Here is a 15,321-nt window from a genome sequence, read left to right on the forward strand (position 1 = left end):
TATTTGCATTTGTATTTTCCTCAGAAGATCAACTCACTGCCCTCTCCACAAATGTTGGCGGCCTCTAGTGGAGCATCCTAGTCCTAAAATTCCTCTCATTCTAGTCGCTGATTCAAGCAGAGTCAGAAGACATTTTTAAAAGCTCAAGAAAATATACACTTGTTTGAGGTTAACCTTGTCCCAGGAACGTTTAACTGGCCTCAGCATCATAAGCCTTAACCAACCACACAGTTGAGGAGCTGATCCAATGATAACCAATTTGGCAACAAGGGAGGCCACATTTGAGTAAGGGAAAAAAAGCATGTGTATTTCATGCAATAAAATAATATCTTGGTCTTGAGATTAAACCGGATATTTACACACATTCTGCTACCCCACTGTGATGATCTTTCATGTCTGGGCAGCCAGGGCTGGATGTGCGTCACAACAAGAGAGGCTGCACATCTGAGCAAAGACCAACGTGTTGGTGAAGGTGACATTTTTAAGAGAGTCGCCCGGAGCACCAGAGAGGACAAATGCATGATGGCAGGAGGCAAAGGGAAGGCAAAGTGCACATTTGTCAGCAAGCAGCAGCTTGACTAATGCAGCTGTGTATGTGTACTTGTGTGTGCTGCAAACTTGTATCAGATCATTATTATAATCCTCACATCATTTGTTAAAACCAAACACAGGCCTATTTTACGTTTGGATCTGGACCACATATTGAAATGATAATAATACTACATTTACGTTCTTACCTGATTTCCTTGAGATCTTGTTTTAAAATGATCTATTAGAGTGGACGTGTTCATTTACTCAACTGCAAGAAGTGGCAAATACGTAGAGGGCTCAGACTAGATCTTATTCATACAAACACATTTTAATCATAATATTGAATAATCTATATTATATATAATTTCCTCACAAATAAAAATTCCACAAATATCTTTCACAAATAAAAATAAGCTCCTCCCTCAAATATATACATTAGGCCACAAAGGAAAAAACAATTTTTTTTCACTGAGTCAACACACAATGAAACATGAGTGAGCACCACAATTTCCTAAGGAAATAAAATAGGGTCCTATTAGGGGTGAGGCATTTATTTGACACTTTTATAGCACTGTACAATGAAGCTCCCACAGGCTGGTCCGCAGGTTCTCTTTCAATCCAATAGAATGAAATAATACATTGTGATGAAGTCATAATCATTTCTTTAGGGGACATTGTGCTTGTACATTTCTCAAGGGGGATTCAAAAATAAAAGCACTTTCCTCTTCCCAAAATAAGAGTCTCTTGGTGTGCTCTTTCCGTGGCGGAGCGCTAGGCGTTATGTCTGCGTGTGGATGTGTGAGGTAAGCAGGGCTGCCATTTCAACAACGCATGTCAAACTCCATCACATGTGATGTCACAGCAAGTCAGCTACACAGCACTGCTAAAAAGATACCAAAGGATATTCGGACATGTCTTGTAATACCGAGCGTTTCCGTTAGACGGCGCTGGTGAATCACAGCACAGCCAAAACTTCTTAAGGGCGCTTCCAAACCAGCACGAAACATTGCTAATTCTACTCCAGTTAAGACCGTAGGCTATAATTTGGGTTTACACTCTGTGTGGTTCATTTGATCAAATCCGGAAAAAACACATCAGACCAAATCAAACATACTACGGCTTTGTAGAGTCCTCAAACACTTTGGTCCATTTTAATCCAGAAAAATGACCTATGTTTTGTCAGATCTAAGGTTGGTCCATTATAACCTAGCTGCAGTTCATTGAGTCAGTTACTAATGCAAATATTTAACCTCATTTAGGGGTGCTTTCACATAGTATTTCACTTTTGAACCTCTGTCAAGTCAGTTTGGTCAGTCCTGAACTGGTCTGAGACCCTCAAAACTAACCAAAAGCTTCCAAATGAAGAAATCCAGTTTCTGAATTTGGGTGACCCCCCTCAACCCCCCAAAAATACACACCACAACTAACCACACACTAGGGTAACACACACACAAACACAATTTGGTCCCTTTTATTTGAACTCTGGTCGGTGTTCCAGATTAATGTGATTTGTTTTGTGATGTGTGAACACACGAATGGAAATCAGGTGCGGGCCCAACGGAACTCTTCCAAATAGACTCTGGCACGGTCCAATTGTAAACTAAACCACCCGAAGCATCATAATAGTGGCGTTGAACGAGACCTCCCCAAATACTGAGCGGTTTAGAAGAAACTCAAGTAGGTTCTGGTTGTGAACCAGTCAGATTTAGAGACCCTAAATATTACAATGATGATACAGATGACAAGTCAGCAATGGTGACTGCTGACTTATTGGTCAAGTCTTTGCTTTAGCCATCTTAAAGTGCATTTGGCAATGTGCTGGTGCGTTAGATTGTCCAGCAGTACCTTCAACTACTTTCGTTCCTGTGACCGCGATGAGTCTTGCGTCACAGGGGTTTGTCGTGATGCAACCCAATTCGGCGAGGGGAGAAAGAGATCAGGTGATTGTGAGCAGACAAGGTGAACTTTGGACTAATCTACTTGGATATAACCAAAAGACCGATCCGTTGAGAACTTTGAGGATCCCATCAATTTCCTCCATGTCAATAAATCCTAGTTGTGACAGATAAGGAACACGCACCAAAATAATAATAATAAAAAATAAATCAAATAAATTATTTGAAGTCACTATATTAAATATACATGTATATCTCTTATACCTATGCATGGCAGGTGAACGGTTGTAACAAGTTCAGAAAATCTCTCATTGGGTTCTTCTGTCAAGCTGGTTGCATGGACCAAGTGAGTGTCTGCATGCATGTCTGGATTCAGATCATCTTGGTTGTTCTGGTTCCATGGAACAGGTTTTGCCGTCCGAGGGTGAGCAAATTCCCCTTCGATAAGTTGGTGGACATGGAGCACTGTTGGTAGGTGGCCACTGATGTTCTGTTCTGCTTTCTTGATTCCCTCAAACACACATTGTTCCTCAAGAATTCCATGGACATGGATTGATGTTGGTAGTGGACCACAGAGGTTCTGTTCTGGTTCTTTCATCCCATTTTTCCAACCTCACAAGGTAAGATTCTCCTCCTAGAAGTCCATGGACATGGAGCGCTGTTGTGGGTCCACCACGGAGGTGCTGTTCCGGCTGCTGGTGCCACGGATGGTGAGCGTGCCGCAGGCTCCTCCCATCCCACCGCCAATGCCACCGGCGATGCCACTGGGCCCGGCCATGGCCACGCCGCCCGCCATACCCATACCTCCAGCCATGGCCACTCCACCCGTGATGCCCACCGCCCCGCCGAGGCCACCTGTAGCTCCGCCACCTCGGTTGTAGATCTCGCAGGGTATCTCCTCCGTGACGCGGTCCTCGATCACCTGCTGGTCACAGTCATGACTCTGCCCGTGCTGCTTGTAGCCGTAGCAGCTCTTCTTATAGGTGCCGGTGGAGTTGAAGGTCTTCATGGGTGGTGGTTTGGAGAAGTCGTTGTGGTAGGATAGCTCCATGGAGCTCAGCGTGGTACGGCTGTGCTTCATGCTGCCGCCGCCCGTCCCAACAGAGCCCTGCGAGCCGCAGTGGTGCTCGTGTACGCAGCGGGACATGGTGGACGAGCGCCGCATCTTCTGGAAACTGTCCAGCTCCTCTGACAAGTCGGCCAGGTCAGACGACATCTCCTTGTCACGCAGGGAGAAGAGCTCGTAGTGAGGTGGGTCGAAGACCTCCTGGAGACCCGCTTTGTTGAAGACACCTGGCCGGCGGGCGACCACCTGGGCAAAACACACCATTATTGAACATCTTCTGTTCAGGGACACGAGTGAGTTTGATTTTCTGAGGTTTTGTATCGCAAGGCTACAGTGGCCACTAGTGGTCCGGCATGCACACTACAGGCGTTTTGCTGGACTTTGGGAAAGCTTACCTTTTTCCGCGGTTGCTTCATTTGGACCAGAACAGAAATGATGAGAAGAACAAGAACGATCCCGGATGAGACACCAATGACCGTGCCGTGGGTTTTGGTGATCTGGTGAAAGAGACCCCCGGATCTCTTCTCTAGATGTGAGCAGAGATAGGAGAAAGTCCAAAGTCTCAAGTCTTAACCTTCTTTGCAGAATTGCAGACTTTCAAATTGTCTTGTCGTTCAAGTCAGGTTGACGCGTTCACGTTCCAAGTGATTAATTGTTGTTTTACCTTTGCAGTGATTTTCATCCCACGGGTAGACACAATTCTGGACCCCATTGCACACCAGTGAGTTGTTGATGCACATGTTGCTGTGACAGAAGAAGGTGTTGGCCGAACAAGGGGCTGCAGGCGATAGACAGAAACATCATTAAAAAAGAACATCCCCATGGTGTGAAAAGGCCCAGAAGCCATTTTGACGGTACAGTCAGAAAAACACAAAAGCAAACACTGAAGGTCGAATGAAGAGCACACCAGCAGCCATCAAGCAGCTGCCAGGCTAACAATCAATCTAGCGTGACAAGACGAGGTTTGACTCACGGTCTACAAAGGAGGTGAAGAGCATGCGGAAGCGGCTGAGTCGGCTCTTCTCGTCGGCCCACATGCGCACCACGCCCACGCCGTTCTCCAGCATGACATCGTTGGCCACCGTGCTGCAGAACTTGGCCTTCAGGTTCTCGATGGCGCTGCTGCCGTCGTAGATGGCCACAAAGTTCTTCTTGCACTCGTTGGAGTGCTCCATCTGGTACTCCATGAAGCGTAGGTAGATCTGCAAGCATGCATGGACAGATGACGGATGAGGGGTCGGTGAAGGCAGACGGCCGCGCCCCGCAATAAAGTCTAGTTGGTTACACTTTTAATGTGGACAATTTTTTTTTCAGTAATATGTAATTTTTCAAAGAAGGTAAAGTCTACCACCGTGTGACCCATGGAAACCTCTTATGTCACCTGCGGAGTCCCGCAGGGGTCAATACTTGGTCCTCTACTGTTTAGCAACCCCAACCGGATTTGTGAGACCTTCTCAAGGTTTCAATTCATGGGGTCAACAGTAAATGCAGGACATATTTACAAACAAGATCAGCAGTAGATCAGCTCGGATACTAATATTTACAGTGCCACGTTGATGACAGTAATGAAATGAACTCGGAATGACGTGCCAGCCACCTTCTTGAGCCTACGCATAAAACACGGCAAATATGGCGTGGCACAACTCATGTAACTTAATCAGATGTGCATGAATTTACGTCGGTGCCGTGTCGCGGCAGAAGTGAGCCGCGCTGGCTCGCGCCTGTGACTCATGTACTCTAGGGGCGGCGACGCTAGCCTCGCATGTGAGTCACAGTTGTCTTTTTTCTTTTCTTTTTTTTTAACCCTCATCTCATTTAAAAGTGGAATAAATACACAGACAAGAGGACAAGGACGAGAGACGCTAAAGTAAGAATCATTCCAGGGAAATTGGCCTGTATCAGAAAGATGCGTGCAGACCTTGGACTGAGGGGGGGCCCTGATGGTCCAGATGCAGTCCAGGGCATCTCCCGGCTTGACCCGTTTGGTTTCGTCCACCTGACTGGAGCGAATGATCCCGTCGAAGCCGCTGAGCTCAAACTGACAGTCTGGAGGAGGAAAACCAGCAAAGGACGATGAGATGAGGGCAGACTTTCATTTCAAAATAAAAGCATAGTTACCCGGGATTGGGTTTAACAGTCCCCCCACATGCAGATGGAAGTCAGGGTCTGGAAAAAACAATGACACAATAAACTTCCGCTACCCTGTTTTCTGTAGTGTTTGTGGGTGAGCTGGAGTCTCGCCCAGCTGGACAGATTCGAACCCAGAACCTTAGGACGGTGAGGCAGTCTTTTGTGCTGCCAGACGAAAGTAGTTCCCCACCTGCAACAAACGTGTACTTGATCCGGAATCCGAGACCCTCCAGTTCTTCGTCGCTGGTGAACTTGATCCACATGAAGCGCCCGGTAGAGGTGAGCAGTCCCGGGTTCTTCCCTCCGCACACCCGGTCGATGAGAGGCGAGAAGCCGAAGGGCCCGTCGCGGATCTCGATGTGGTCGAAGCGGCACTCGAAGGACGGCTCGATGTAGTAGTTCTTGTCAAACGTCAGCTGGATCCTCTGCCTGGGCAGTGCTGTTTGGTGACGGGGCATGAAAGGTCACGTTAGAGCACTCCAGGAGCACATTCGTCACTTTTTGGAAAATGGAAAACAAGATCTTTTCTGTATGTGCATTTATTTAGGCGTTTTATTGTTAGAATTAGGTAATTTAAAAAAAATCGTTGGCTGGTCTTTGGTGTCAATAGATAAAACAGCATTACTATTATGTCGTTATTTGTGAAAATAACAGTCATTAGAGCTTCCATCTCTGCGTGTGGTCAACAACAAAAAAAAGTTACCTAGCTGTAATTCCTATTTGACTCTACAGGGGGAGCAATTGAGCCACGTTCGGAGGGGAACCTCCTCCAGGTGTAGCGTGACGTCGTGCAAACAAAGATGAGCATGCATCACTGTGGTCTGGACACTGGCTGACAGCCAAGTCAAGTTTAAGTCTCCTTCTGGTTATTTGAATCATGTGGTGAACATTTATTTAAAAAAAAAATAGATAACTGCTTCTGATGAGATGATTATTTGAATCAAGTGTGTATGGAGAAACATCTAAAACAAGAAGTGTAGTGGCTATTGAGGACCTCAGTCCAGGCTACCTCCAATGCACCTTGCTCACCTTCCAGGATGTAGACACACTCCTTGTTAGGCGGGTACGTGTCAGGGTACTTTGGCGACGTGAACACGCCGCCGTTGATGTTGCGTACCCACGTGCCGCAATCATTCTGGTTTGGGCTCTGGACGCCATTGTCGCTCAGGGAGTCTTTGAAAAGAATATTGATTTTAGTATACAGATGATAGCGTTATTTCGAATCATATTTTTGGGTCGGGCTTACCTTTAGTTCTCTGTGCCAGAGCGAGGCCCTCTTCTATGAGAACGAGGAGGATCCACGCTGAGGGGAAAAAAAGCTAATTACATCATGCGTATGAATAATTATGTTTTACGTGATTATGTTTGCATTATTCATATAAAGAGCGCCATCTCTGTACACTGTATAGATTTCTTAGCCTCATGGGTTCCTAAGTGTTCTTAGATCCCCTGTAAGGCTCTATTGAAATCTAAATTTGTATTATTATTGTTCAAATCTTTATTATAAGGTTACTTCATTTCATGACAAAAGTGAACTACTATCGCTTTGATGGCAAAGTGTGAATTCTTGTTGCTGATTTGCTGGGAGAGGTCACATGGTTTTACTGTCCTCGTAGGAGAATCACATGATGTCTATTTTGACTCCATTACCAAATCAAATTTCTATGCTCGACATTCAACATTTCTACAGAATTTTATATTTAGTATTGATAGATTGATTGTAGGGGAGGAAAGTGGGGTGGCAAATATTTGGTGGATTGATCGTAGGGGAGGAAAGTGGGGTGACAGCTGCCATTTCTTATCACCCGGTTTAACCGCCACTGGTTAGAGTAAAACGCAGGACATCAACCAATCACTGGATGATTGATCCGCAAATGAACCCCATTGCCTCAAACAGACCATTTATTTAAACATGACTTTCCTTTTGGCAACAGACGACGGGTTCTTACATCAGATTTTGACTGGTTCATCACAGAAAATGATTTTCTGCTTTCTCTGTACACTCAAAGATGTTAAAAGCCCCAAATAACAGAAAAATTGGTCTCAATCCAGCCCTTGTACTTTTCCGCTGTTTGCGCCATTCTTCAATCACACTTAATGATCTCTCTAGTGTCAGGTATAAAATAGGGAGATCGTCGATTGCTCTCAAGAGCACAAGGCAGAATGTTTCGGATTTTCAACTTCAGCCCCCCCCCCCCCCCCCCCATGGATTGGATAAACAATCCATCCATCCATCCATCTGTCAGTCTATGCATTCATCTATCCATCCGTCCATCCTTCTGTCCACCCATCCATCCATCCATCCATCCATCCATTTTTTGGGGGGTTGAAGCACGCCGTTTAAATGACGCGCACGCTTGACCGATGTTGGCGTTGACTTTGCATGGAATAAAGTGGCAGCATTTTAATTACAACAGAGTGCAAGTAACATACGCACGCCTTCAGTTTGAAACATTCGGATTTATAAATGAGTGTACACATCCGTGGCCACCGATTCGCGATTTTACGCACGAAAGTCCCCCAACAGCTCCGTGGAGCGCATTTAACGACTCTGGTACACAAACCGAGACGATGCTCGCTCACGCATGCAACATGAGTCCGTGGTTCATTCTAGGGAGTGGTTTAGTTCTTTTTTTTTTTTTTTTAAACCCGATTTTCCAATGAAGTCTGTTCCCGGGATTACGCCATTAGAAAGGGGCTAATTAATCCGTGTAAGATTTCAATGGTAATTATTTCAATAATAAGTAAAAAATTAAAAAGAGTCTCACCTCTGTGCATTATTTCCTCTGCAAAAACGTTCTCCTTTTCTGGCTAGAACCCTCCCGTCGCGTCAATCTTCATAGGAGCGCCCAGTAAACATCTACAAGGGGGTTCATCCATCTCGCGGGTCTCGCACCCAACGGCTCCTTGTGCGCGCAATGGAAGTCCGCTGGAGCTTCTCAGTCTCTCAGACCGGCCATGTCACTCACCAGCTTGCGGCTTCCACCTGGGACTTGCAACCCTCCCCCAAGTGAGACGCTCCAGGTAGATATCCAAAGAGACGGAGCAAGAAAGAGGGAGAGTTAAAAAAAAAGAAGAAGAAGAAATTAATAGAGGAAGAATATGAGTAAGAGGATGATGATGAGGAGGAGGAGGAGAATGAGGTCTGCTCTTCTCCAAATTCCGTGGGCGCGCAGAGGAGGAGCTGCGCCCGCACGAGAAGCATTTAAAGCCGCGGGCGTTGCTGACATCGAGCGTGAGTCCGTCACCAGCGTCGTCAAAGCGCACCACATAAGCACAAAGCCTTTTCCGGTTGGTGCCTTTAAAAATAAAACACTTCAATAGTAAATACAGTAAGCCAAGAAAAGATCAGGGCTAAAGTGTTAGAAGGTATTTATAAGGTGCTTTTTAAAATATAATGTGTAATTATTATGCAAATTACATTTATTGTTGTATCACAATCAATCACAATTCACCCACAGGCACATTTTTTGGATATCTAGCGATTGATTTGGTTAGATTTCACAATTGATTCAATTATGGATGGATGTGGAAAATGAGACGACTTCCGGTTGTGCTTATGATCCCATACTTGTGTCTCCATTACGGATGTTTTATGCAGCAGGCTTCTGGGAGGGAAAGTGTGTGTCGGGGGGCGGAGTGGTCTTCTCAGCAAAAATAAAAAGCTATTTCATTTCACTGCTGTACCTAAATCAATTGAAGAAAAGAGCTGGGGGAGGTGTGGGTGGGGTTGTACAACCAGACCAGGCTGCAGTTTTCAGGCTGAAGCAGAAAGCACACAAACTTCTAAAGTCACAGTCAATACCTTTTATTATTCACATTGAGTAGCTGCGGCGTTCGCAAAACCAAATAAATTACACGTATAATTAAAAAAGAAAGTGCAAATCCCAAACCACATAAAAAACATTAAAAAAAAAAAAAAAACCTTTGGGAACCAACCACTGAATTGGGCCCACAGTAGCTTCAAATAGAAAAGAGCTTGCAGACAGATTAAATTCAAATGACTTAAAGACAAAGACTTGGCAAAACAGTTTCAAATCAAACTTGACATTCGAGCAAAAAACGGAATGAAATTGGACAGTAACACTGTGAATGTTCCGACAGCAGCCATTTTGTCAAACTGGCTAACAACGTGGCAAACGTGAGCTATTTCGGACATTTTCCAGATAATAAAATTAGCCGCAATTTTTTTTTTTTTTTTAATGGAAAAATGACTCGCTTTTTTTGGCCTTTTGGAGTGAATGCGGAAGATAAAGGTGGACAGGTAAAGTCAGGTGGGGCAGAAACAGGTGAAGTGGGGACAGCTATCAAGTTAGCGGCATAGTAGGTAACGTGCATGTGAAATGGTGCAAGTGACAGCAGGTAAAAGACGATGACCGCTCACATGGCATCAAAATGGAAGCGATGGGCTTCCTGCCTCTTCTCCCGGTCGTCTGCTTTCTGAGGCACACAAAAAAAAAAAACGATCAGGAGGGCATAACAGGACGCGATTAGGTCACAATCAAAGACCCCCCCCCCTCCCCCGACTCCCTGCCGCAATCCACCCACACCTGCCACTCATCCCTGACAAGCTCGGAATATTCATCTCGGCCAAAAAGGTTTTCGCCTACAGCAGCAATTCCTCACAGCACCGTCGAGTTCCTTTGAAGTGACAGCTGACGTCTTATTGAAATGGTGCACGCAGCTTTTTTGTCCTTGTGTTTTTACAAGTTTTAATAAGATGTCGTGATGTCGACTCCTTCCATCCAAAAGATAATAAATAATTTGTCAGTCTGTCAACAGTTTTTTTTTCCTCCCGCAAATCAATAGTTGATTCATCCTGTCAGGTATTGATTGTTGGTCCTGCCTGTTTTTTTTTTTTTTTTTGCATGCAGAGGTAGAAATGAAAAGCTTGGCTCTTCTTGGTTTTGGCAAGGCACTCCGCCATCGACGTAGACACTCTAATCGGGCATCTGGGGGACGGCATCCGTCATCCGGGACCCGTGGATCATCATTAAGCAGCGGCGTATTGATTTGTGTCCATCCGACGCTTTTAATGACGCCGTCGTGTCTGATGTGGATTAATTAAGTCGGACGCTGCGCCTCAGGTGGGAAGACGCTTCGTTTGGAGTGATCGATCGGCCTCCTTAAATATTCTCGTGCTTTGCTCCGTATGGATGTTTGTGGCGCAAAGTTAGCTTCTTCACGCCTGTCCTCTACCTGACTTTGTTGTTAGAAGAGTAAATACCAACAAGTCAACACAACCGTCCAAATGCTAAATGCCAGTCAGCCTTCTGGTGCTGACCTTAAGTTACGGCTAAAAGGCAACTGTGTTTTGAAAATGCGCCACTGTTGAGCATGAGTAGAATCACCAAAAAGTTTCAAGAGGCCATGTCTAAAAAAATGGCAGAATTCTTTGCCATTTGGTTCAAAGCAGCCATTGTAGGGCCCATATTGGGCATTTTCAGGGGTCCATGAAAAATGTGTTCTTAAAATTTTATACGCATTGCATACTTGTGTGACATTAGAATTTGCCTCCGCGGATGGATGAAGTTTGGTAACCACCCATAAAATCACAAAAATCTCAGGGTCACATTTGTACACATACACACACATGCACAGTTGCACACATGTACGTACGCACACACACACACACGGCAGATGGCCGGGCAAGGATGCCAGCGCCGAGCGAGCTCAGCAGTCGGCGTTCACGCTGCGCGTCGCAAAGAAGGAAAAAAAAAATGCAAGCAAAAAAAGTTGCACGTTCTCTCATATGCGTGATGTGGGAGTGTGACTGTCATGGTGTGAGCAGAAAAGACGGGAAAATGAGCGGCGGCCGAGGCTCCCCGGAGGATGTATTTATGTCACTAATGAAAGAGCAGATCCGCTGAGCTGAAAGCGGAGAAGACGCCAATAAATGAGTCCTTCCGGATCTTCCAGAGGGATATTAGCTTTGTGCGTGTGCGTGTTTGTGTGTTGGTGTGTGTGCGCGTCCGACCTTCTCCTGCCAGTGGAGGATGCCGATAATGACGAGGATGAAGACGCAGACGCCGATGAGGGCAATGGCGGTCAGTAGCACGCTGTTACTGGGTGTCAGGTACAGTTTGGCGCTCCAGCTGAAGACGAAGAGAGAAATCATTTTTGATTGGTTAGCCTCATTTGAAAGTTGCCGTACCAAAATAACTCGTTAGTGGGGGGTTAAAAAAACAACACCTTGTCAGTAGGGGTTAAAAAAAAAAAAAAAAAGTATACCATGCTGTGTGATAAGATTCGATTGATCAATATTGCAATAATACTATCGCGCCATATCACCAAAAGGATTGAGTGACATCATAGATTATCATGAAACCGTTGATGTCATTGGGGTAAACAAATTGCAGTGATATCAATTATTATATAATATCGCGATACGAGTGAAGGCGCTGGAAAAGATGGTGAAAAGATTGTCACATTAAGAAAGCATCTGCTGCTGGTACATCATTAAGGTATGCCGTTTGTGGTATCCACGTTGTGTGCTCTTGGAAGCTGCCATCTGTATGGCCAATTGTGACACACCATGAGATCACATTCTGCGTGTGTGTGTTCGCGTGTTTACACAACACCAGGAAATCTGTGCCGCGAACTTAAGTGTGTTGTCGCTTAGAGATGAGGAGCTGCCGCTAAGCCAACGGTGTCCATGGCAACGTGCATGGGAGTGTGCGTGCGTGTGTGTGTGTGTACCTGCTGGGTTGATTGTGGGGGTAGGGGATGACAATGAGCTGCGAGTTGGGGATGATAGCAGTCCATTCCTGCTTCCTGAACTCCTGCGAGGACACACAACCGATCATTTCTCGTATCGTGATACTGTCAACGGCGTTGGAAAAGATTGTGAGTTATAAATAGAAATAAAATACGATGATTAGCCTGCAGCTAAATGTTCAACACCGTTTGGAATTTTCTCCCGTTTTTAAAGTCAGTTTCCTGCCTTGGGGCAAAAAAAACATCCTGTTAAGATAGCTGACATTAAGACCCCACACTTGGAAACTAGCGGGATGATATCAATTAACACACTGTATTGGCAAATATTGTGATAAAAGGATTACAGAAATGTATTGGGAGTCAATCGATATAATGTTGTAAAAGACGCCCCATCGTGAATCCAATGTAAGAGAAAGTTGGAAAATACGATTAGGATTTCGATTATTCGGCAAAATTGTGGCATCGTTGCTGGAAAAAAAACATTTGAATTGGGCTTTTAATGTTTCAAGTTGCGGCCGAAAATCAAGGCTGGGGTTGTTTCAAAGTCTGTTCTTTGTGCTGACATAATGCAAAATGAAATCATGAACATTGATTTTGCACAAAACCATGCAGTAATAGAAACAGAAAGACAACATAAGAATACTTCCGGCCAGGCATACAATCTTTGTTCTCTGCAAAAAAAGGGTACGATTACCGCAGCCTTGCGGTGACCTTCCTCTTTTTCAGCTTTCATCAAATCTGCGCGGGTTATCTGTATGCTCGGACCGCACTGTCCCCATCGAAGGCCGAGGTGGACAGAAAAGAAGCAGCGCATGTGCCTCCCGGGCAAGTGGAATAAGATGAATGCACGTGGAGTGAGTATATTAAGTGTTATATTTGAGTGAAACCTCTGATTTTGAACATATCATAAAAGCTTATGAAAGAAATTAAAATATTTTTTTAGCACGACACACACCTTCACAACAGCAAAGAGCAAAGTTGGACTCACCACTTCTCCGGGCCGGCGCGGGATGCCGACTACTAAGTGGTCCAGGAAGTTGGCGCTGCGTCCAAGGCCCAGCACAGTGTAAGGTAGCTGCAAGGAGAAATGCGCTGACTGGCTCAACTGACCCGCTGCAAGAAGAAGAAGAAAACTCCAAGTTAATAAAAATATCATAAACATCATCACATTTTCTTCTCTGAATCAGGCAAAAGTAAGATGAATACAATCGGGAAGAAACCTGAGAAAAGCAGCAATTGGAAATGTGAAAAAAAGCCAAAATCTCAGAAGATTTTGATTGTAGTGAAAAAAAATTAACCAAAAATACTAAAACTTTATTATTGGAAAGGCATATTTCTTTGGTGCGATTCTTCTAATCAAATCGGAGGCACTGGAAGTGCCAAATGCTTGACTCACGCACATATCAGAAGATGGATGGAGAAATTAAAAAAAAAACAGCTTTGTTATGGACTCTTAAACATTACGGTCTCAATGGCTACTTAAATGAAATTAAACATCAAATGCAAATATTCTTTTACGAGCGGTGGCCAATATAAATCTGTTACCACTCAGGTCTCTCCCCCCCCCCCATACAGCTGCTGAGTCTCGCCCACGTCGCCCAACTCTTCCAAGTGCAGCCGACATAAATCAACCTCCCTACGTGGTAAACAAAGCTGGGAGGAGAGAGAGCAAACCCGAGTGAGCGAGGAAGCCTGGAGGCAGCCAGTGATCAGAAGTAATGTGGATAGACTGCACATTGCAAAGCTCTGCCTCCGCCTCAGTTAAACCTCGACATTGGCCGCTTCCTTTCAGATTGAGGAACCTCTGGAGGGTCAGGTCACACAAAAGCACATAAAAAAAAAACAACAACACTTGAGCTCTCTGAGGGTAAAACCATTAAACTAAGCTGCTACACGATGCATAAGCAGTTTTGTTTTTTTTTGGCTTTGATTTTTCAGGGTTTGAACCATATGTTGCGGAATGTTTTAATTAGGATGTGCCATCTAATTTAATTTAATTTTTTAAAAATTTTATTTATTTTTATTAGATTTGTTATTTTATTTATGTTTTTATTAGATATTTTATTTTCAATTTTGAACCATGTGTAGCTGCTGGACAGACGAGTAAAGCTAAATCTCTTAAAGTTTGAGATTTCCTGACTGCATGACCTTTGATGACACACAAAACTTTTGAGAAAAGCCTTGCGATGGTGCAAAAAAGGTGCAACTACCTTGTTGGCCCTTGCAGTGTACCGGCTCTGAAGTGTCCAATGCCATTTATTTGGGCTTTTTTTTTTTTTGGCTGCTTCGTGTTGGCGTGCGTGTTGATGAAGGAAGGCTCGAGGCTGGCTTTGGAGTCTGATGTGTGTGTCTATTGGCTGAAAGAACACAGGAAATGTGGCGATGGCTAGGGGAAAGCCATCTCACAACATGAGGATGCTGGCATGTGTGTTCTTTATGTGTGTTACATCCCAAAGCCAAGTCTGCAAGGACTTAGCAGGGAATTCCAGCCAGCACACAAGTCAACAATGGATCTTTTCCATTTGTGTGTGCCTTTTCAGCGTTTCAGTCTTTCTCCTATATTAATCCCAAGTTGTCTCGCACCTAGTAGAGAGGAAATGTTTCCCGCAGCTTACTGGGTCGACCAAAACATAAAATGAATGACGAGGAGCCGCATCCTTAAGGAGTGTGTGGTTTTAAACGAGCTCGTAGCATGAGTTGTAGAAGTAGAACACGCGCTTATTTATTTATGCTGACGGAAGAAATGTACAAGGTGTGATTGAGATGTTCCAAGAATGGTGTCACGAAGGATTTTGTGGAGCGTCTTCTGATGATAGACTGAGAATGGGGTGTTTCATGAAGGAAAGCCAATGTGTGACTTCAAAATGTTTGTTTCCTGACTAAATCCAATGCCCCGTGCCGGTCGCTATAGAAACCGTTGCGATAAAAGAAGAAATTTGCAGAGGATGAGGAGAAAGGGGGGCGGAGCCTCCGGGGACTACT

At 44.7% G+C, this 15,321-nt stretch overlaps 2 protein-coding genes across 2 annotated transcripts in view; both read right to left on the minus strand.

Annotated features, from left to right (window-relative positions):
* Positions 1 to 838: 838 nt before the first annotated feature.
* neto2a (neuropilin (NRP) and tolloid (TLL)-like 2a) lies at positions 839 to 8,881 on the minus strand. Its single transcript, XM_088371865.1, has 10 exons — positions 8,391 to 8,881; positions 6,869 to 6,925; positions 6,652 to 6,795; positions 5,813 to 6,061; positions 5,611 to 5,658; positions 5,411 to 5,538; positions 4,466 to 4,694; positions 4,157 to 4,270; positions 3,888 to 4,018; positions 839 to 3,738 (listed from the first exon to the last, which is right to left on the minus strand). Exons 1-10 carry the CDS (start codon positions 8,398 to 8,400, stop codon positions 3,061 to 3,063), a joined length of 1,788 nt encoding a protein of 595 aa, XP_088227991.1. The 5' UTR covers positions 8,401 to 8,881; the 3' UTR covers positions 839 to 3,060.
* Positions 8,882 to 9,414: 533 nt separating this feature from the next.
* The window catches only part of itfg1 (integrin alpha FG-GAP repeat containing 1), a 48,152-nt gene continuing 42,245 nt past the window's right edge, over positions 9,415 to 15,321 (minus strand). Inside the window, exons 15-18 of the mRNA XM_088372251.1 lie at positions 13,328 to 13,452; positions 12,322 to 12,404; positions 11,600 to 11,717; positions 9,415 to 10,062 (exon numbers count right to left, since the gene is read on the minus strand). Coding sequence (XP_088228377.1) covers positions 10,003 to 10,062; positions 11,600 to 11,717; positions 12,322 to 12,404; positions 13,328 to 13,452 — 386 coding nt within the window. The 3' untranslated portion in view covers positions 9,415 to 10,002. The remainder of the gene's footprint in view (positions 10,063 to 11,599; positions 11,718 to 12,321; positions 12,405 to 13,327; positions 13,453 to 15,321) is intronic.

Source organism: Syngnathus floridae, chromosome 3 (assembly GCF_059516105.1).
Source record: "Syngnathus floridae isolate MCC-2025c chromosome 3, RoL_Sflo_1.0, whole genome shotgun sequence".
Classification (NCBI taxonomy): Eukaryota; Metazoa; Chordata; class Actinopteri; order Syngnathiformes; family Syngnathidae; genus Syngnathus; species Syngnathus floridae.